Here is a 16628-nt window from a genome sequence, read left to right on the forward strand (position 1 = left end):
AAAGACACCAAGGCATATTGTCAATCAAAACAGTTTTTCCTCAACACAAGAAAGATTTTTTAAAAATTTGTTTTGATTAATTTGTTTTGTTCTAGCAGAATTGCCAACATAACTGCAAGTTTCCCATCAATGAATTAAGTAATTAAGTTTGACCTTTCTAAATCTACCCCTTTCTTGGACTCCTTTTAGATTATTGGAGTTAGTTGTTTGACTTTTCAGTTAACTGCATGAGCTGTTGTTTTTTTTAATGAGCTAAATTTGATTATTGAGAGTGAATTCATGTTAGCTAGGCCAGGTTTGTTTTGGTTGACGTACAAGTGTGATTTGGATTTTTAATTACTTATTTCTTTATGGTTTAAATAAAATATATAGTAAAGGAGTTGACTTCTGGGTCATCACCCTTTTCTTTGCAAAACTGAGGAGGTGAAAGCAGCTGGGTTGCAGTCTCCCTTGGTGCCAAATAATCAGCTTCTACCTTGTATTGTGTTTAAGGTCCAATCCATGGCAGCTGCTATCCACCAAGAGAGAATTTGCACCAATATTGCACTCCCAAAAGAAAGATAACATTATGCCTGATCCCATGACCAAACAATAACTTCTCTTGCATAGCCTGTTGGAGACCTCTTGAGTCAAGGCTGCTCAACTTTGGCCTTCCTGCAGATGTTGGCCTACAACTCCCGTCTCCAAAAACGGCTGGAGATCTGAAATTGAGCAGCCCTGTCTTTAAGTGCAGCTTGCTACAGATTGGAGCTGCAATAATTACTCAGAACCATCTGAGCTCTTACACAAGGGATTGTCTGATATTTGGGCATGGGATTGAGCAAAATGCCTACCTTGTGCAGGCTCCTCCTCTTTTTCTTCTCAATAGTAATCTTGCACCATCAAAAATGTTGGTGCGGGAAGAAGAACGAATCAATAGGTTCTCATTAGTTCATGTTGATCCTTGGATCCCTGAACAATTCCCGCACAGGTTGTAGTGCCAGGAGCAGGTCAGGGAGTGAGACTTCCTTGCTGGTATTGTTTTACAGCCTGAATCATTTATTTATGGACTATGAACTTTGCCAGATAATTGTTTCAGCATTGGAATTCATTTTTTAGTTTGTGACTAAGTTCTCAATGAATTATCTGTATATAATACCAGGATATTGTATTTAGGCCTCACAATTTAAAAAACAACACCGCTAAAAACCACAACTTCTACCGTGCAATTCTTAGCTAGTAGACTATTGAGTAAGCAGGCTATTGAGTGATAGCCTTTTCATTTCTATCTGTATTCATAGTATATCCTAATCCTACTCTGAAAGAGGCATTAGAAAATCATAATTCCCCACTAACAAGAACATAGTCTTTTAAGCACTTAATAGGCACTAACTGTGAGGTTAAATATGCCTTTGAGGCCCACATTGTTCCTCTGCCAGGCATAGTTTAATTTACATGCCTAAGATTGTTTCATTAGTTCTTTCATCAAAGCATTAAGGCTTGTTTCAATGAGTGTTTTTCACTCAGAAGTTTCCTCTGTCACTGTACACATAGAATTATGTCACAATATATTATCCACGTAACTTTTTTGAGCTTCTGCTTATGGATACATCCCAAAAAAAGTTGTGTGAAGACATGCCTCTGCCATAAGATGTTGACAAGAATATATCCACCATGGGATCATATCAAAATATAAACCCGTGAATACAAAAAACAACCAAAAAAACCCCTCCACTTTCCAACTTCCAGACACTGTTATGATTTTAACATCTCTGCAAATGTTGGCTTGGATCCAAAATAACATGTACAGTGTACCACATGAGCACTGGAGGTTGCCTGCCCCTTTGCATGCTGGAAAAGCATTTCCAAGGATTAGGAGCCCCACCTGAAGTATGCAATGAGGCATAGAGAGCTGCAGCAAGAATTGGCAAAAATCAGTAGCTCCCTCTCCCACACACTCAGTGTGCGAGACTCAAGTATAAGTGTCTTCTACTAAGAAATAGGAGACTTTGGATTCAAGCTGCTGCTTTAGTTTTTACTCCCCCCCCCATGCCTATACAGTGGTTGAAAAGCATCTGTCTTGTCACTGATTTAAGATGAACATTCATGGATTCTTCCTACACATAACATCAAGTGAAGCTCAGAGTATCTGCTGTACATATCTTTCATGGTCTCCTGCTATATTCATGCCCATGCTTAGTCTGGTAAGGCGCTGACCCCGTCCCCAAGAGAGTGGATAAGATTAAGTTGTTAAAAACTAAGATTGGGTTAAGACGACATGATGCCACATACGAACATTTTCCTGGTGCCATGCTTTCCCCACTGTCGAAAGATGACCCTGCCCCATAAACTCAACCAAATTGTTCCATGAAGAAAAAACAGTTCCACAAGAAACTGCTTTAGTGGAGAGATTTGTTCCCCGAAGGAAGTATTAAGAACCTGAGGTAAGGCTGAAAGAACTAAAAGACAAACCCTTTAACAGCTGCTTTTCTCTTTTCTCTTTCTGTTGAACGCCTCAATAACATTCCAGTGTTCTCCCCTTTTATCAACTCTCTAATCTCTTTGCTGTGTTCCTTTTATATCCCTGCTACCTTCCTATAGTTCTGAAAGACTGACATCCAGCTTCTGCTAAATAGAATATCAGAACATTTTTGAGTGTGTAGAACTTGAATTCAGGAAGAGAATTATTTTTTTTAGTGAGACATAATATTGATCATGCGGCTATGACAGAAAGGCTAAGAGGTGTCTGCATGCATGCACGAGGGGTAAGGATGCTATTGAAATGCTGGAAGAAGGAAAACAAGGGAAGAGATGTAAACAGTCATGTTGTTTACTGGTGAGCATTAAGGAATAGTAATACAACATGAAAAAATGTTTATAACCAGAACATCATGGACAATGGCCAAATTTAAGCCGCTTCTTTTTAAAAATATCAAATTGCCTGTTCTAGACCACATTTGCTTTTTAAACATAAATCTACCTCTGTTGCTCACTCAGATACTGTACTTGCTTCAAAATCATTAAAACTAGCTGTGGCCCTTTTCTGTTACACTAACATTTTTCATTTCATTGAATGAACAGTCCTGAAGGATGGAGAATTATTTATTGTTTATTATTTTTAAATAATTTAAATAAATCATAGTGTATTTTAACCATTTTAATACATTAATAAATTATTTTGTTATCCCTACATTAATTGTTATAACTTGTTGGTCTTGCTGCTTAAGACTTGTTTTCTCCATCCTAAATGCTGATGCTTATTTGGTATTTTCTATGGATTAGGGGTGGCCCTTCCATGAGGCAGGGTGATGTGGTCTCCTCAGGCGCTGGTGTGGGTAGTGGGGTGGCAAGTGCTGGGGCCCCCCCACCACAGATACCACCCTTCCTTCCCCACTGAGATACACTGTTCGTTTCCCCCTCCTTGCCCCTCTGGAGTGCACCTTTTTACCACCCCAGCAACATGTGCTAGAAATGCGGGGGTGTAATATTGTCCTCCACCTCAGACAGCAAAATGTCTCAAGCTGCCCTCTTGCTCATCATTTCGATCATTGTACCATACTCTTTGGTGGCTCCTCCCATTTCTTGTCTTCATTTTAAGCTTCTCGAACTTACTTTCAAATGTGTTTTATGGTTTTGCTTCTCTATATCTATCTTCTCTTCTTTCTCTATATGCTCCTGCTTGGACCTTTCACTCTGCAGGTACCATTCTTCTTGTTCTGCCCTCTCTATTCCCCACCTGTGTCCCTTTCCCCATGTCACCCTCTGTCACTACCTGACATCCATTCTGAACAGAATGCCCTTTGACCTGCTATCTGACTTTTATTTCTTGTTTTTACATTCAAATGTCCCTTTATTCATCTTTCACCCCTTTAGCTTTCCTTTCCCTTCCTCCCTAATGTGATTATTCTTTAAGATTGTAAATCTGTAGGCAGGGCCTGTGGTTTTTAAAAAACACAACTGTGAGGCACTTAAAAAGTTTAGATTTTAGGTACTAAATATATATGCAAGTAAGTAATGTAATGCTTGTAAGTAAGAAAATGCTTCTCAATACTGTAAGGTATTTGTCAAGCAGTATTAGAAGAGATTTACTTTAAAAATGCAAATATTAAAAACATGTCTCTTTTGGTGTCATTGACATTATTCCTAATCCTTCCATTCTTTTTAGGTGTGATTTTGATGACACTGCTCAGTATCGTGCTTCTGCCATGAATGTAAAAGGAGAACTTTCAGCCTATGCTTCCTTGGTGGTGAAGAGTAAGTTTGCCAGAAGTGTATTTCTTGTGTTTTCTTTGGATTGCATGTTAAAAATTCTCTTAATCACTATAAGGATAACACTTCCTGTTAGGTGATGAATAATTATAGAGTTTTTGCTCTTTTCTTTCCTAGGATACAAGGGAGAGATTGATGAAAGTTTTTTCCATGCAGGAACTGTCACGCTGCCCCTCAGCTGTAAGTTGATAACTGACAGTTGCTATGTGAGTAAAAGCAACATAACAAATAATTTGAAAATGTGGCTTAGTTGCATTAGTTTTTGGAAGTTATGCTTTTTTGCAAGACTGAGCACCTACAATGTTGTTTGCTATCAGAAGAAACAGCAAAGTCATCAAGTATAATATTGCTTATACTTAAAAAAAAATCAAATGTGTGTGTTTTTTGCTAGAAAACACAGTTGCTTATTTCTGTCTTTCACTGAGACTTTTAAAGGCTTTGATACAGCAATGTATCAAAAACTTGTATTCTAGTTCACAGATCTTCTTTTAAATGTAGATAAAATAAACATTTTGTAGAGGGTAATCCTGCACTGACAAGGTGCCATAATAGTGTATTCCTTTATCTGGCATCTGTGTTCTATTATGAGATTGATTTTTGAATCACCTCCATAGTAAAATCCTATAAATAATTGGGGGGGGGATCCAAATTTCATTCAGATTGTGAGTCACCATTAATTCAACAAACCTCTTTGGGAGTGGGGCAGAAATTGAGATTTATTTTTTAACCTACCTGCTCTGAACTCTAGTCTATTTGCCTGACCCCAAAATGGATATAACCAATTTGCTGCCACCATCTAGTTTCATTAGGTAGCTAGAATGTCTTGACCTCTCACAGAAAGAACTCCAATATTATCTGGGGAGCAAGCCTAATAGCATGGACCTAGTATGACATGGGAAGGAAATGATTTACAAATTCTAGGAACAGGATGCAATTTTAAAAGCAAATTAATTTATTATAAAGGAAATCAGAGTTCCCGTTACTTTAAAGGGGAAGAATGTTGCTAAAAATATGAAAAAAGTAGCAAAATACCAGGAATTGGGTTAAAAGGTATATTCAGGGGCATAGCTAGGGGAGAGGAGGCCTGTGTTCAGCACTCTCTCTGGTGGCCCCCCAGTGTGAGGGAGATAATGCAGAAAATAGGGAGGAGTGGATCTGGAGGGCCCTCAGGAGCTGGGGGCCTGTGTTCTTTGAACCCTTTCGTTCAATTATAGCTACACCCCTGGGTACATTGTAGAAAATCACTTCTGCTCGAGTAAGGCAGTCTCTGCGATTTCCTCCCTCCTCCTGCAGCTACCCGAACCTCAACCCACAGCATTCCACAGGGTTCCTTGTCCTGCAGGAGACTATTTTTGTTGGAGATCCAGCTCCAGATGGCATTGACCTTTTGCACCAGTAACCCTAATTAGCACTAGCAGCATTGGGAGCAGAGATAGATAGTTAGGGTTCTTTCCTGTTTATCTCTGCCTCTGTGACCCCTCTATGGATAGAATGTACTTAGAAACTTCCTCCTCCTCCTCCTTCTCCTCAGAATGCTTCTAGCTCTCTCTCTCTCTGAGTACCATGTTTCTACAGGTCTCTCTCTGACCAGAAGCCAGAAGTTAGATACAGGTATTTTCCTACCATCGTGTACTTCTGAATAAAGTAGATTAGTTTAACCTCACATGAATCTCCATGCTTACCATTTACAATCTGTTGCCCTTGAGATTCTGTTAACTTATGCTGTAATGGGAGTGAGTTAGCTCCTTAAATACTCTCCTATATAAGTAATTACCCCCAACAATTTTCAGGGGGGTCAGGGAACTGCAGTGATGAGGAAGGGGAAAGCTCACATTATGAATAGAATGCTTATTGTGCTGCTCTGGATCTAACTCAATGTTGCTTGGGCAAAAAGCCTGTTTATGCTTTATAGCCTTTATATGCTTTATAATCTGGTTGGATGCTGTGGCCAACCAGATTAAATACATGGTTTCTCAAAGTTCTTTGTTCAGTTCAGCTCAAAATGGAGGCAGCCACATATTGCCTCCAGGCAAAGAAGTAAAGAAAAATAGGAAATCTGCCCCATGGCTAGCAATCACCAGCTGGAAGCTCTCCAACCAAAAGAAGAATCACACTTTGAGTTTCTCAGGTCTGTCCTTTGGTAGACAGAACATATTGGACAGAGAGCGGGGTGGCCAAGCTCACTCCAATCAAAGGTTATGATGTCAATCAAATATAATGATGTCACTTCTTTATGCAAAGCAAGGGGGAATTTTGAACTAAGAGGTCTTACGTGTTCATCCTTTAGTTAAACTAAGGAAAATTATAGAAAACCCTTCACACCCCCACAGAATAGTTTGGCAGGATGCAGGGCATTCCTTAAAGCACTCACAGGACACTCAAAACTGATTTAGCATCCCTTACATAACAGGATAAAAATAGAGTGGTGGTGGTGATGGATTTGACAGACACTGATCCATTAAGGAAATTAAACACACTCATATAGAGTCAAATAGACAGTTTATACCACGGAATTTTAGGCCTTAGAAATATGGAACTAGTCTGGTTAGCTGAAAATTTTTTTAAAAAATCCAACAGATGTGGGTAATTGATGTCACAGCACCCAGACTGGATCTCGATCCAGATATGTTTCCAAGCTGTCATATGATCCATTTGCTCATGGATCTCATTGCTGGAAGGAGTTTAAAAATGTAACCTTTTGGTAGGAAATAACCAGCCATTTGAATCTGTCATGAAATTATTTGGTTTTAGTGAAGGTAAAAGAAATGAGGACAGTTTCTTCTTTTTCTTCTTCTTCCAGTTGGTGTCACACCACATGGCTATGCTTCTAGGTTTGAGATCCATTTTGTCGATAAATTTGAAGTTTCCTTTGGAAGAGAAGGCGAGACAATGAGTTTAGGCTGCACGGTTATCATTCACCCTGACATTAAACGTTTCCACCCAGAGATCCAGTGGTACAGGAATGGTTAGTATGCATAAGAAGATGAACTTGTTTACTGTCTTATGGCATGTCTGCATAGGAGGTTTCTGTGATCAAAAAAAGATAGATCTATCACACTTCTACTGTATTTTCATCAGCCACGTGTAAACCTTTAGGGCTGAATCCTATGCTCCTATAATCCTTGTATGCTCACACACTCAGTGTTAATTCTATAATCACTGCCATCTGTCATGCAATTCTACTAAAGGTATTACTGCCTTGACTGAACACCTGGCACCAGGTCATTTCTTAGTATCTGGTGTGTTAATGAATGCATCTGGCTGCTGAAAAATGTACCATAAGAGTCACACATAAATTGCCATTTATTTATTTAAAAAAATAATTTATTATAATTCGATATTCGACATTCGATATTTAGCTGCCACCCAATTAAAGAACTCTTAGTTGAATGTTTTCTTCATATGTATATTGTCAGTCATTTTGAAGAAAAATTCGTATTTTCTTTGTTTTAGCTGCATTCATCTAAATAAGTATGCAACATCTTCCCATGTGTAAAAATGTGCCTCATCCTGATGCATTAGGTGTCATCTACAGTTTTTATAAATGCTTATGCAAAAAATAAATGACATCATGTTAATAAATCAAAAAGTTCTTAAAGAATTTGATTCACATTTATGAAATTAGATAATAGAGAAGCATCCTGATTCTTCTGATCTGGAAGACAGAAAGAAAATTTAAATCATCCAGAAAATGTGAATCATTTTAATGATATTCTTACCCCCCAAACTGCTGCTTATTTAAAACTTTGAATCAAGAAAAGTCACAAAGGAATGTATTTGTCTTTTAAGCTTTGTTTAAATTAAGGATTATAGCAGCAAACAAACTGCAGAAGCGCAGACTATTCAGCACATTTTTAAAATTAATTAAAACCAGTACATTGTATATTATTTGGAAAAACACAAGCAATGTATCTGGTTTATTAACTGATGTCCCCCACCCGACATATTGTTTCCCAGGCTCCAGTGAGTCCAATATATTGATATGGGGGGAAAGTCAGTAGCTGACATTCAGACTGTGTGGGTACAGCAGCCTGAATTCCAATCTACAGCTGTGCTGTTGTGTGAGTGGGGAAAGGGGTGGTATTTTGCCTGTCTTCCCTCTGAATTCCATGATGAATCATGAATGTGTCCCTCAGGGTTGTGTGACCTTCAGGGACACATTTTGGTGATGCACAGTGAGCTTTAGAGGGAAAAGCAGATAGATGAAAAATCATCCTTTCTCTGCTCGTGTGACACATACACAGTGGTGGTCTGGAACTCAGCACACTGCACCCACGCAGTGCTAATCTGGATGTCAGCCAGCTTTTGCACAACATATGTGCATTTGTTCTGCTGTGCAGTTTTTTCCTCTTTTATTGTGACTGTGTTTCTGTTGTGAGAATATTGCCCTCTCTCTCTCTCTGCACTTAAACTGCAGTGTTTTGTACCACAGATTTGAGAAAGTAGGTTCATATTGCAAATTGTGATTGCAATACAGAATGTGACCACAGGTGTCTACTGGATATTCCCTAAGATGCAATTACTTGCACCTGGCAAGTCTCCATCTTCGCTGCTCTTCCAAGTGATCACCCAGGGACCGATACAAATCTGTTCAAGAGTTAGATCTTTGAAAGTCATATATGTAAATCAGCATGAGAGAGAAATTAGGTCATTACATTTTGGGTAGCGTTTTCACACTATGAGCTGCTTAAGTTGAACAGTTCCACTTGCATATATGAATAGGCTGTGCTCAGTCATATATCTTTAATTTGTAGGAGTTCTGATTACTCCATCCAAATGGGTCCAGATGCATTGGAGCGGAGAAAGAGCTACCTTAACTCTGACTCATGCTAACAAAGAAGATGAAGGTCTTTACACGCTCCGTGTGGTGATGGGAGATTACTATGAGCAGTACAGTTCTTATGTTTTTGTTCGAGGTAAGGTGGTGGTTGTTTCAAAAGATATAATTGTTTTTTACAAATTTCCATGCAGCTCTCACTTCCAGTTCCAGCATGTCTTCCATGTGTGGGCCAGTTGTAATGGAAGCTACAGTATAAGAATCCATGTGAATAAAATGGGGGGGGGAGAGCAGGGTTAGAGGTTCTCTTTCATAGCAGTGCTTTGAAATAATCATAAGCTGACTCCCAAACATCTTTTGCTTATTAGATGAGCCCACACTTTCAGTAGCTATATCGGGTGGAATAGAACGCTGTGGTTTTGACCAACTCCCTAGCCCAGGTATTTGGGTGGTCGGTGATTGTAGGATGGAAGACGGCAGCAGGAAGATCAGAACAGTTGGCATTTAACATAGGAGTTTAATTTGCTGTGTTTATAAATAAGAAGTAGAAAGGATACCTACTATTAGGATATTTTGGAAACTCAGTTCTGCTCCTGCCTCTTGTCAGTCCAAATAATGTATCCAGCCGGTAGAATCTAATGCAACATTTAATTTTTTATTCAGATTATGTATTTTGCCAGAGAGGCAGTAAAGAGATTATAAATCAGAATAGCAAAAAGAGAAATGTGCGCTTGGCAGGAAAATGGAAAGAGGTCTATTGAACAGAGATGTAATATCCTTACAGTGAATGTTTGATACCTGCACCCTGTCAGAACTGAAGCAGTTATATGAGAGTGCAAGAGGCCACTGAGAATTTATTGGAAAATGCTTTGACACTGGACCAGCTGCACGAGACATGGGAGATTATTGACTGGATTTCCTAACATGTCTATTTTTAGTAAAAAGCAGCCCGTAGAGGGGAGAATATCCAAGTTTGATCAAAGGAATGACACTGGGGATAGAGAGATTTCAGCCATTTCATGCCCTGTGCTGTTTTCTTGATCTAAAACTCTCCTCCAAAGCTCCTACTGTATCTTTGCTGGTGAATGGAGTGGGCATTTGTCAGAGTTGGCTGGAGAGAAAATGGTGAAAAGCTGGGAAAACATAAGCCCTCTACTCCCATTCACTGATTCTTCCCTGCAACTGTTCAATGGATAAGATGTTCTCTCATTTGCATTAGGAGACATAGGTTGAGAATGTACTTGCAGTCTGCATTTCATGGATACTGGAACATGCTGCAATAGGATCATGTACAGTAAAATGCCCATATAAATATCTATTATGAAGGAAAATTGCAGAGTTTGTTCTAAATTAAACTTTAAGTGAACTAATAATGGCTGGCATCCTGACTAATGCTGTATGCATGCTCCTAACAGCACATGTACAGTGCTAGCCTCGGCGCTTCAAGAATGTGGTTGCATTTATGCAAGAGTGCAACATTTTCAATGTTCTCCCAGTGATCTAGAAGTGCTGTTTGATAGCAGAAACATGGCCCTGAGGGTCGTATAGCCCTTAGAGATGTGTTTCTGTGGGTCAAAAGGTACATCTGCAGCATGGGGAGAACAGCGAAAATGTTGCACTCTTGCACGAATGCATCTGTGCTTCAGAAGTGTCAAGGCTAGTGCTGAACACTTGCTGCTGCTAGGAGCATGCACACAGCGTTAGTCAGGATGTTGACCAATGTATTTGCTTGGCTTTGTTACCTGAGCAAATGACCATTGACACGGATAGTGAAAGAGACAAAGGTTTATTTCTCAGCGCTGAGGACGACCCCTGGTGCCTTTTGGCAAAAGTCCAAGGAGCGTACCTCTTACAGACTAACAAGAGTTTATAAAGATTTTCCTCCACCCCTAGGCATCAACATTCAGCCCCAAAGAACCAATCAGTTCATTACATTTGTACATATGCTTGCATAGAGGCTGGACTTTGCGCTCTAAGTTTCTAAGTTTCTATTTCACAGCAGAGAGATAATTAATTAATAGGAGAAGCCTTCACATTCCTAGAACAATACAGTTACTATTCAGGGGAGCCTATCTCTCCCCGCTGCTGCAAACCCCCACTTATTCTGCTCTGGGCAGATAGCTGACTTAACACTTTCGTTTGGTCTGTACTTTTCCATCCCACAGAGGCACTGACTTGCAAACACACTTTCTACAAAGCAATTACAAAGCAGCTTTCTATTAATGCTACACATGTCACAGCTTTACCTGCATTTGTTTTAAATTCTTTATGGTGAATACATCATATATTTTCTCATGGAGAGAATGTCTCTTCAACAAGTGCTTGAATGTCTGTTGAACAAGTGTTTGAGTGATCACATTTCACTGGTTCATGCTATATCAGTCTCTATATCAGTCTCAGCTGCTGAAGGCAGCTGTAGAGAGTAATGCCAGCCTGGGAGGCTCTTCAAATTCTTGGCTCTCTGACCAAGCCCAGAATGGCGCCAGTTTGCTCTGTTCAGCAGAACCTAGGGGAGTGCAGATAACAGCCTTCTTGCTGAACATGGCCAAAGTGTACAATGCCTAAAATTACAGAAAAGTCCCAGGGGCTAGTTATTTGTGATCTCACACACACAAAAAAGGTAACTACTGAAACAGCTAAACAGCTAAAGAGGAAAGCTGGTCTTGTGGTAGCAAGCCTGACTTGTCCCCTTAGCTAAGCAGTGTCCACCCTGGTTGCATATGAATGGGAGACTAGAAGTGTGAGCACATATTCCCCTTACAGAATGGAGCCACTCTGGAAAGAGCAGAAGGTTCCAAGTTCCTTCGCTGGCTTCTTCAAGATAGGGCTGAGAGAGATTCCTGCTTTCAACCTTGGAGAAACTGCTGCCAGTCTGTGAAGACAATACTGAGCTAGATGAACCAATGGTCTGACTCAGTATATAGCAACTTCCTATGTTCCTAGATATTATACTGCACTGGGAAATCATTATTAATTTTTAGTAAGGACTTTGAGTTTTAACACATTTTATTTTTGTCCACTAAAACATTAAAATAGGGAAACTATTATAAAGAAGCAACATGTCCTAGACTCTAGGACATCATGGAAGTTAATCTTTCAGTGGGTGCTACTGAGATATCCATCAACAAAAATTTACTTAACCTAGTTTTATTGTTCACAAATATATTTTCATAGGAAGTAAAGAAATGCCAGGATTAATTTAATCAAGGAACTGAAAAAATAGAAGCACCCGTCTAATAATCTTCTTGGATATCTTTTCACACAAAATTACTAGAAAACTTGTGAAACCTTCCATTTTACACTAAGCTTGTAAAACAACACAAATTTGTACGAAAGTGTACTTGTGCTGCAAAGCATGCATTTTCTTAAACACTAGTTCAGCTTCTAAAATTGTATATGAGCTACTTACAAAAATACATCATAGTGTGTATGAATTCTTATGTACAGACTTGTATGAAATACTGCAGCTTGATAGTTCTGTGCTTCATTTTCTAAATGAAAACCAGCTTTCGGGCAGGCTGTGGGGTGCCTTGGTTGGTCTGATGAATTATTCAGTTAGGTATTGGCAGAGGGAGTGTGATTCTACTGATCTGTTTCGAACTCTCGGACGCTTTCGATACCATTGACCATGGTATCCTTCTGGGGTGTCTGAGAAAGATGAGATTGGATGGCACTGTTTTACGTTCCTACCTTACTGGCAGATTCCAGATGGTGTTGCTTGAAGAATGTTGCTCTGCAAAATGAGAATTAACGTATGGAGTTCCACAAGTAAGGCTCCATAGTGTCTCCAATGCTCTTTAACATATACATGAAACTGCTGGGAGAGATCATCAGGAGATTTGGTGCAGGGTGTTATCAATATGCCAATGACATCCAAATCTATTTCTCCATATCAGCTTCATCAGGAAATGCCATAACTTCCCTAAATGCCTGCCTGGAGGTGGTAATGAAATGGATAAGGTATAAGAAACTGTGGTTGAATCTTTATAAGATGGTGGTACTGATGGGGGATGGGGTCAAGACCCAAGAGATAGCTTAGGTCTGCTTGTTCAGGATGGGGTTACACCTCCCCACCCCCCAAGAACAAGTACGTAGCTTGGGAGTGCTCCTAGATCCAAAATTCTCTTTGGTTTCTCAGATTGAGGCAGTGGCCAGCAGCACTTTTTATTGCTGGTTATTATCTAGAAAGCCCTTAATGGCTTGGACCCAGGGTACTTGTCTCCTTTGTCATGAACCCTACTGCTTATTAAGATCATTTGGGGAAGTCCAGTTATGGTTGCTGCTGGCTCGAGCATGGTGGTGACTTAGCACCGGGCCTTCTCTGTGGCTGCCCCAGGACTTTGGGATACACATCTGTAGTGATCAACCTCTACTCCCTCTAAAGTGTTAACCAGAAGTGAACCCTTGTCGTGACTGACAGGCTGGTGACCTACAGAGACTGCCCAATCAGTCCACTGGGGGTGGGTGGGATCTAGAGAGCGGTTTCTGGGAATTCTGGGAACAAGAAAGGAAGTCTTGTGCTGGAGGAGCAAGGGGACATGTGGCAATGGAGTTTGCTGCAACAGGATGACTGTAGGTCTTGGAAGATAGAACTGCAGGGGCTTGATTCTCAACCAGAGTTTGGTGAGTTCAAGGAAAGGAAGTCTGGGCTTTGGCTTTGGGAAGATTAATTTAGGGAAAAGTTTGTTTAGTCGGACTTTGTGTTAGCAACTTATATTTGTGTGTGTGTGTTTTGTATATCCCTGATACAGTTCTAGTATTGTTTATCTGCAATGTAATTGAAATAAGAAAAACTAGCCTAGGCTCAATATACCTAGGGCATTGCAAAAGCTTCTGTAAACATTTAAGTGTGCATTAAGACGACCTATTTTTGTAATCCTACTAAGAATTCTTAAGTGTCTAAAAGCTGAGAAAGCCTCAGATGAAAGCAGTCTGTAGTAACTGAATAAAACTGGGTTTTCTTCAGTTCATTTATTTTTACAAGCCTCTCCGAATTAGTTTTTAACTCAGGAAAAGGGTGTATGTGTGAAGTGGAGTTTCTCTGGTGCAAACACGTCCTCAAACATCCAGCAGCTATCAGTTTTCTCACCATGTGTAGGTGTGCACATAGAAGGTTTTTGTACTTGTCTAAGAGCCAAATTAAGAGAGTTTTTTTCTGGGCTTTCCCACCCCAAGCCCAGAGAGTTTCTGTAGACAAAAGGGGTGGTGGTGGCAGCATTTTGAACCTACTGATAATACAGAATAGTTTTAGGAGAAGCCTAGCCAGGCAGCTTAGCAGGGATGATTCAGCATTTATTTCCCTCACGTGAGCTTGCACTTAGACAAAAGGCTGTAATCCATTACAACACCCTATCAAAATAAGAGCTTCTCCATCTCTGATTGCTTTTAAAAAGACCCTCAAGACACACCTGTTTCTCAGGCCTTTAATTAAAATTAATTTTAAATTGTTTTTATTATGTGGAATTGTTTGTTTTTGTTCTGTAGAATTGTTTTGTTTTATTCTGTTTTATATTTGTTGTATTTGGATTATGTATATCACCTAGAGATACATATATAGGGCAGTACATAAATATTATAAATAAATGAAACAAGGCACAAAACAGGGCCTAACTTAGAATATTTATAAAGGACTTGTATCATAAGCCTCACAAATTACTGATTATTAATAGATAACTTCTGGTTATTAGTAGATCAGTAGAGATTTAGGTCCATGAAGATAAAACTTTCACTTTTGGATGCTAATAGATACATAAATTTGCCTTTAAAATAGGTTAATTATTTAATGTTAAAATACATGTGTCTATCTATACAGATGCTGATGCTGATATTCCAGGAGCCCCTGGTTCTCCATTGGATGTGAAATGTTTGGATGCTAACAAGGATTATGTCATCATCTCTTGGAAACAACCAGCTGTTGATGGGGGAAGTCCCGTCTTGGGATACTTCATTGATAAGTCAGTAATGATGTCAGGCTGACATTACTACTGAATACTGATCTCTGTAACTATATGGCTATAAAAACTGTGTGATTTTGGGAGATATTTCTGCATCTTATTCAGTGTGCCATGTGTCCCTCAAAAGATCATGTTAAGGTTCTTTTATGGAAGCAAGCTGACACATGATCAAGAATGTTGTTGCGGAGACATGTTAAAAAACAGTGCCAAAGCTGTACTAACTATCTAACTATGAGGGATTAACACTTTACATGAGCACTAAATGAGGGCCACTTCAAACATTACCATTTAATATGTACACATAAAATTGTAATGTGTGCAGTGCAGGGAAGGGCTGGCATGACTTGACAGAAGGGGGTTCTGCTTCTCCTTCCTCTCCTTGGCTTCGAGCCAGGTTGTAGGGGAAATTGTTCCTGCTTTCACAGCTCTAAAAGCTATGGTTCTTCATAACTTACTGTTCCGGTACTATTGTTTGGAACCATAAATGGTTCTTCATGAGATGTGTAAGCCAGTCAGGTGTTGAAGGCACATCCTCATTGCCATTGTGATAGCAAGGGCGCTGTGGATGCCCTCTGGCCTCATGGTGTCATGAGCTCTGGCACCCATTTGCCAAAGTGACTGGACCAGCTCATGTTGCCTCACGGCTCCTCATGTCTTGGACAAGCCATGAAAAGATTGTGTCGCTGCGAAGATCGTTAAATATCAGTACTGCCTGAAAATAATTGAGCTCTACCATCCTTGTGTATCAAGATTGTGTTTTGTTTTTAAAAACATTATGATATGTTGCATGGCAAATAGGTCTTTTCAAAGCAACCTTACAGGAGCAGGTATTTGAAGAGATTTGGGGCTATGTTCATAATTTCCTCTGTCAAAGAAAACATTTTTGCTTTTGCTTTTTCCCCCCTCCTCAGATGTGAAGTTGGCACTAAGCAGTGGTCCCAGTGCAATGAGACTCCAGTTAAGTTTGCTCGCTTCCCAGTCACAGGTTTAATAGAAGGGCGCTCCTACATATTCCGCGTCCGAGCTGTGAACAATGCAGGAATCAGCATTCCATCCCGTGTTTCCGAACCGGTGGCAGCACTGGACCCTGCTGATAGGGCCAGGCTTAGAAGTAAGAGTCTTCCTTATATATCCCATTTTGAGGTTTTAAATCTTAATTTTTGGAAGATGTGAGGAAAGTGTAAATGCAAGGACATTCCACTAGAAGGAGAAGAATAAAGCAAACTCTTTACCAATCAAAGCAAGATTTTCCAAGAAGAAAATTCCATATTTTTCACCTCATTTACTTACATCCATGGCATATATATTATTATTTGGGGAAAAAAACTAAGTATAGGGGCCAGAATTGGAATGCTTTCCAAAGAAAGAAGGGTATTTTTCATCATCATAAGGACTCCGTTTCAAATTGCAGCTTTGTATGATCGGCATAATGTTCTAACTAGACCAGCTGACTTATTGTTATGTACCATTCTAGAGAAATTGACTGTCAACAGCTTGCCTTCATAGTGAATGGAAACTTTCAACTTCATTGTGGATGCAAACTTTTTCATAGTGAATGGAAAGAATGGAGTTTAAGTATTTTGTACTGCCAAGCATGTGCCCACAGAGCCCTAATCTGAAATACATCCTCTTTCAGCATTTTTGGCTTC

The 16628-nt window shown here is 39.7% G+C and overlaps 1 protein-coding gene across 5 annotated transcripts in view; it reads left to right on the forward strand.

The window, feature by feature from the left end:
- MYOM1 (myomesin 1) overlaps positions 1-16628 on the forward strand; it is a 110419-nt gene that overhangs the window by 27306 nt on the left and 66485 nt on the right. For all 5 annotated transcript variants that reach the window (XM_053243328.1, XM_053243329.1, XM_053243331.1 and 2 more), the window contains exons 7-12: positions 4145-4233; positions 4366-4428; positions 7049-7213; positions 9003-9164; positions 14838-14979; positions 15891-16090. In XM_053243328.1, the coding sequence (XP_053099303.1) occupies positions 4145-4233; positions 4366-4428; positions 7049-7213; positions 9003-9164; positions 14838-14979; positions 15891-16090 (821 nt within the window). The remainder of the gene's footprint in view (positions 1-4144; positions 4234-4365; positions 4429-7048; positions 7214-9002; positions 9165-14837; positions 14980-15890; positions 16091-16628) is intronic.

The sequence above is a fragment of the Hemicordylus capensis genome, chromosome 4 (genome assembly GCF_027244095.1).
Source record: "Hemicordylus capensis ecotype Gifberg chromosome 4, rHemCap1.1.pri, whole genome shotgun sequence".
Taxonomy (NCBI): Eukaryota; Metazoa; Chordata; class Lepidosauria; order Squamata; family Cordylidae; genus Hemicordylus; species Hemicordylus capensis.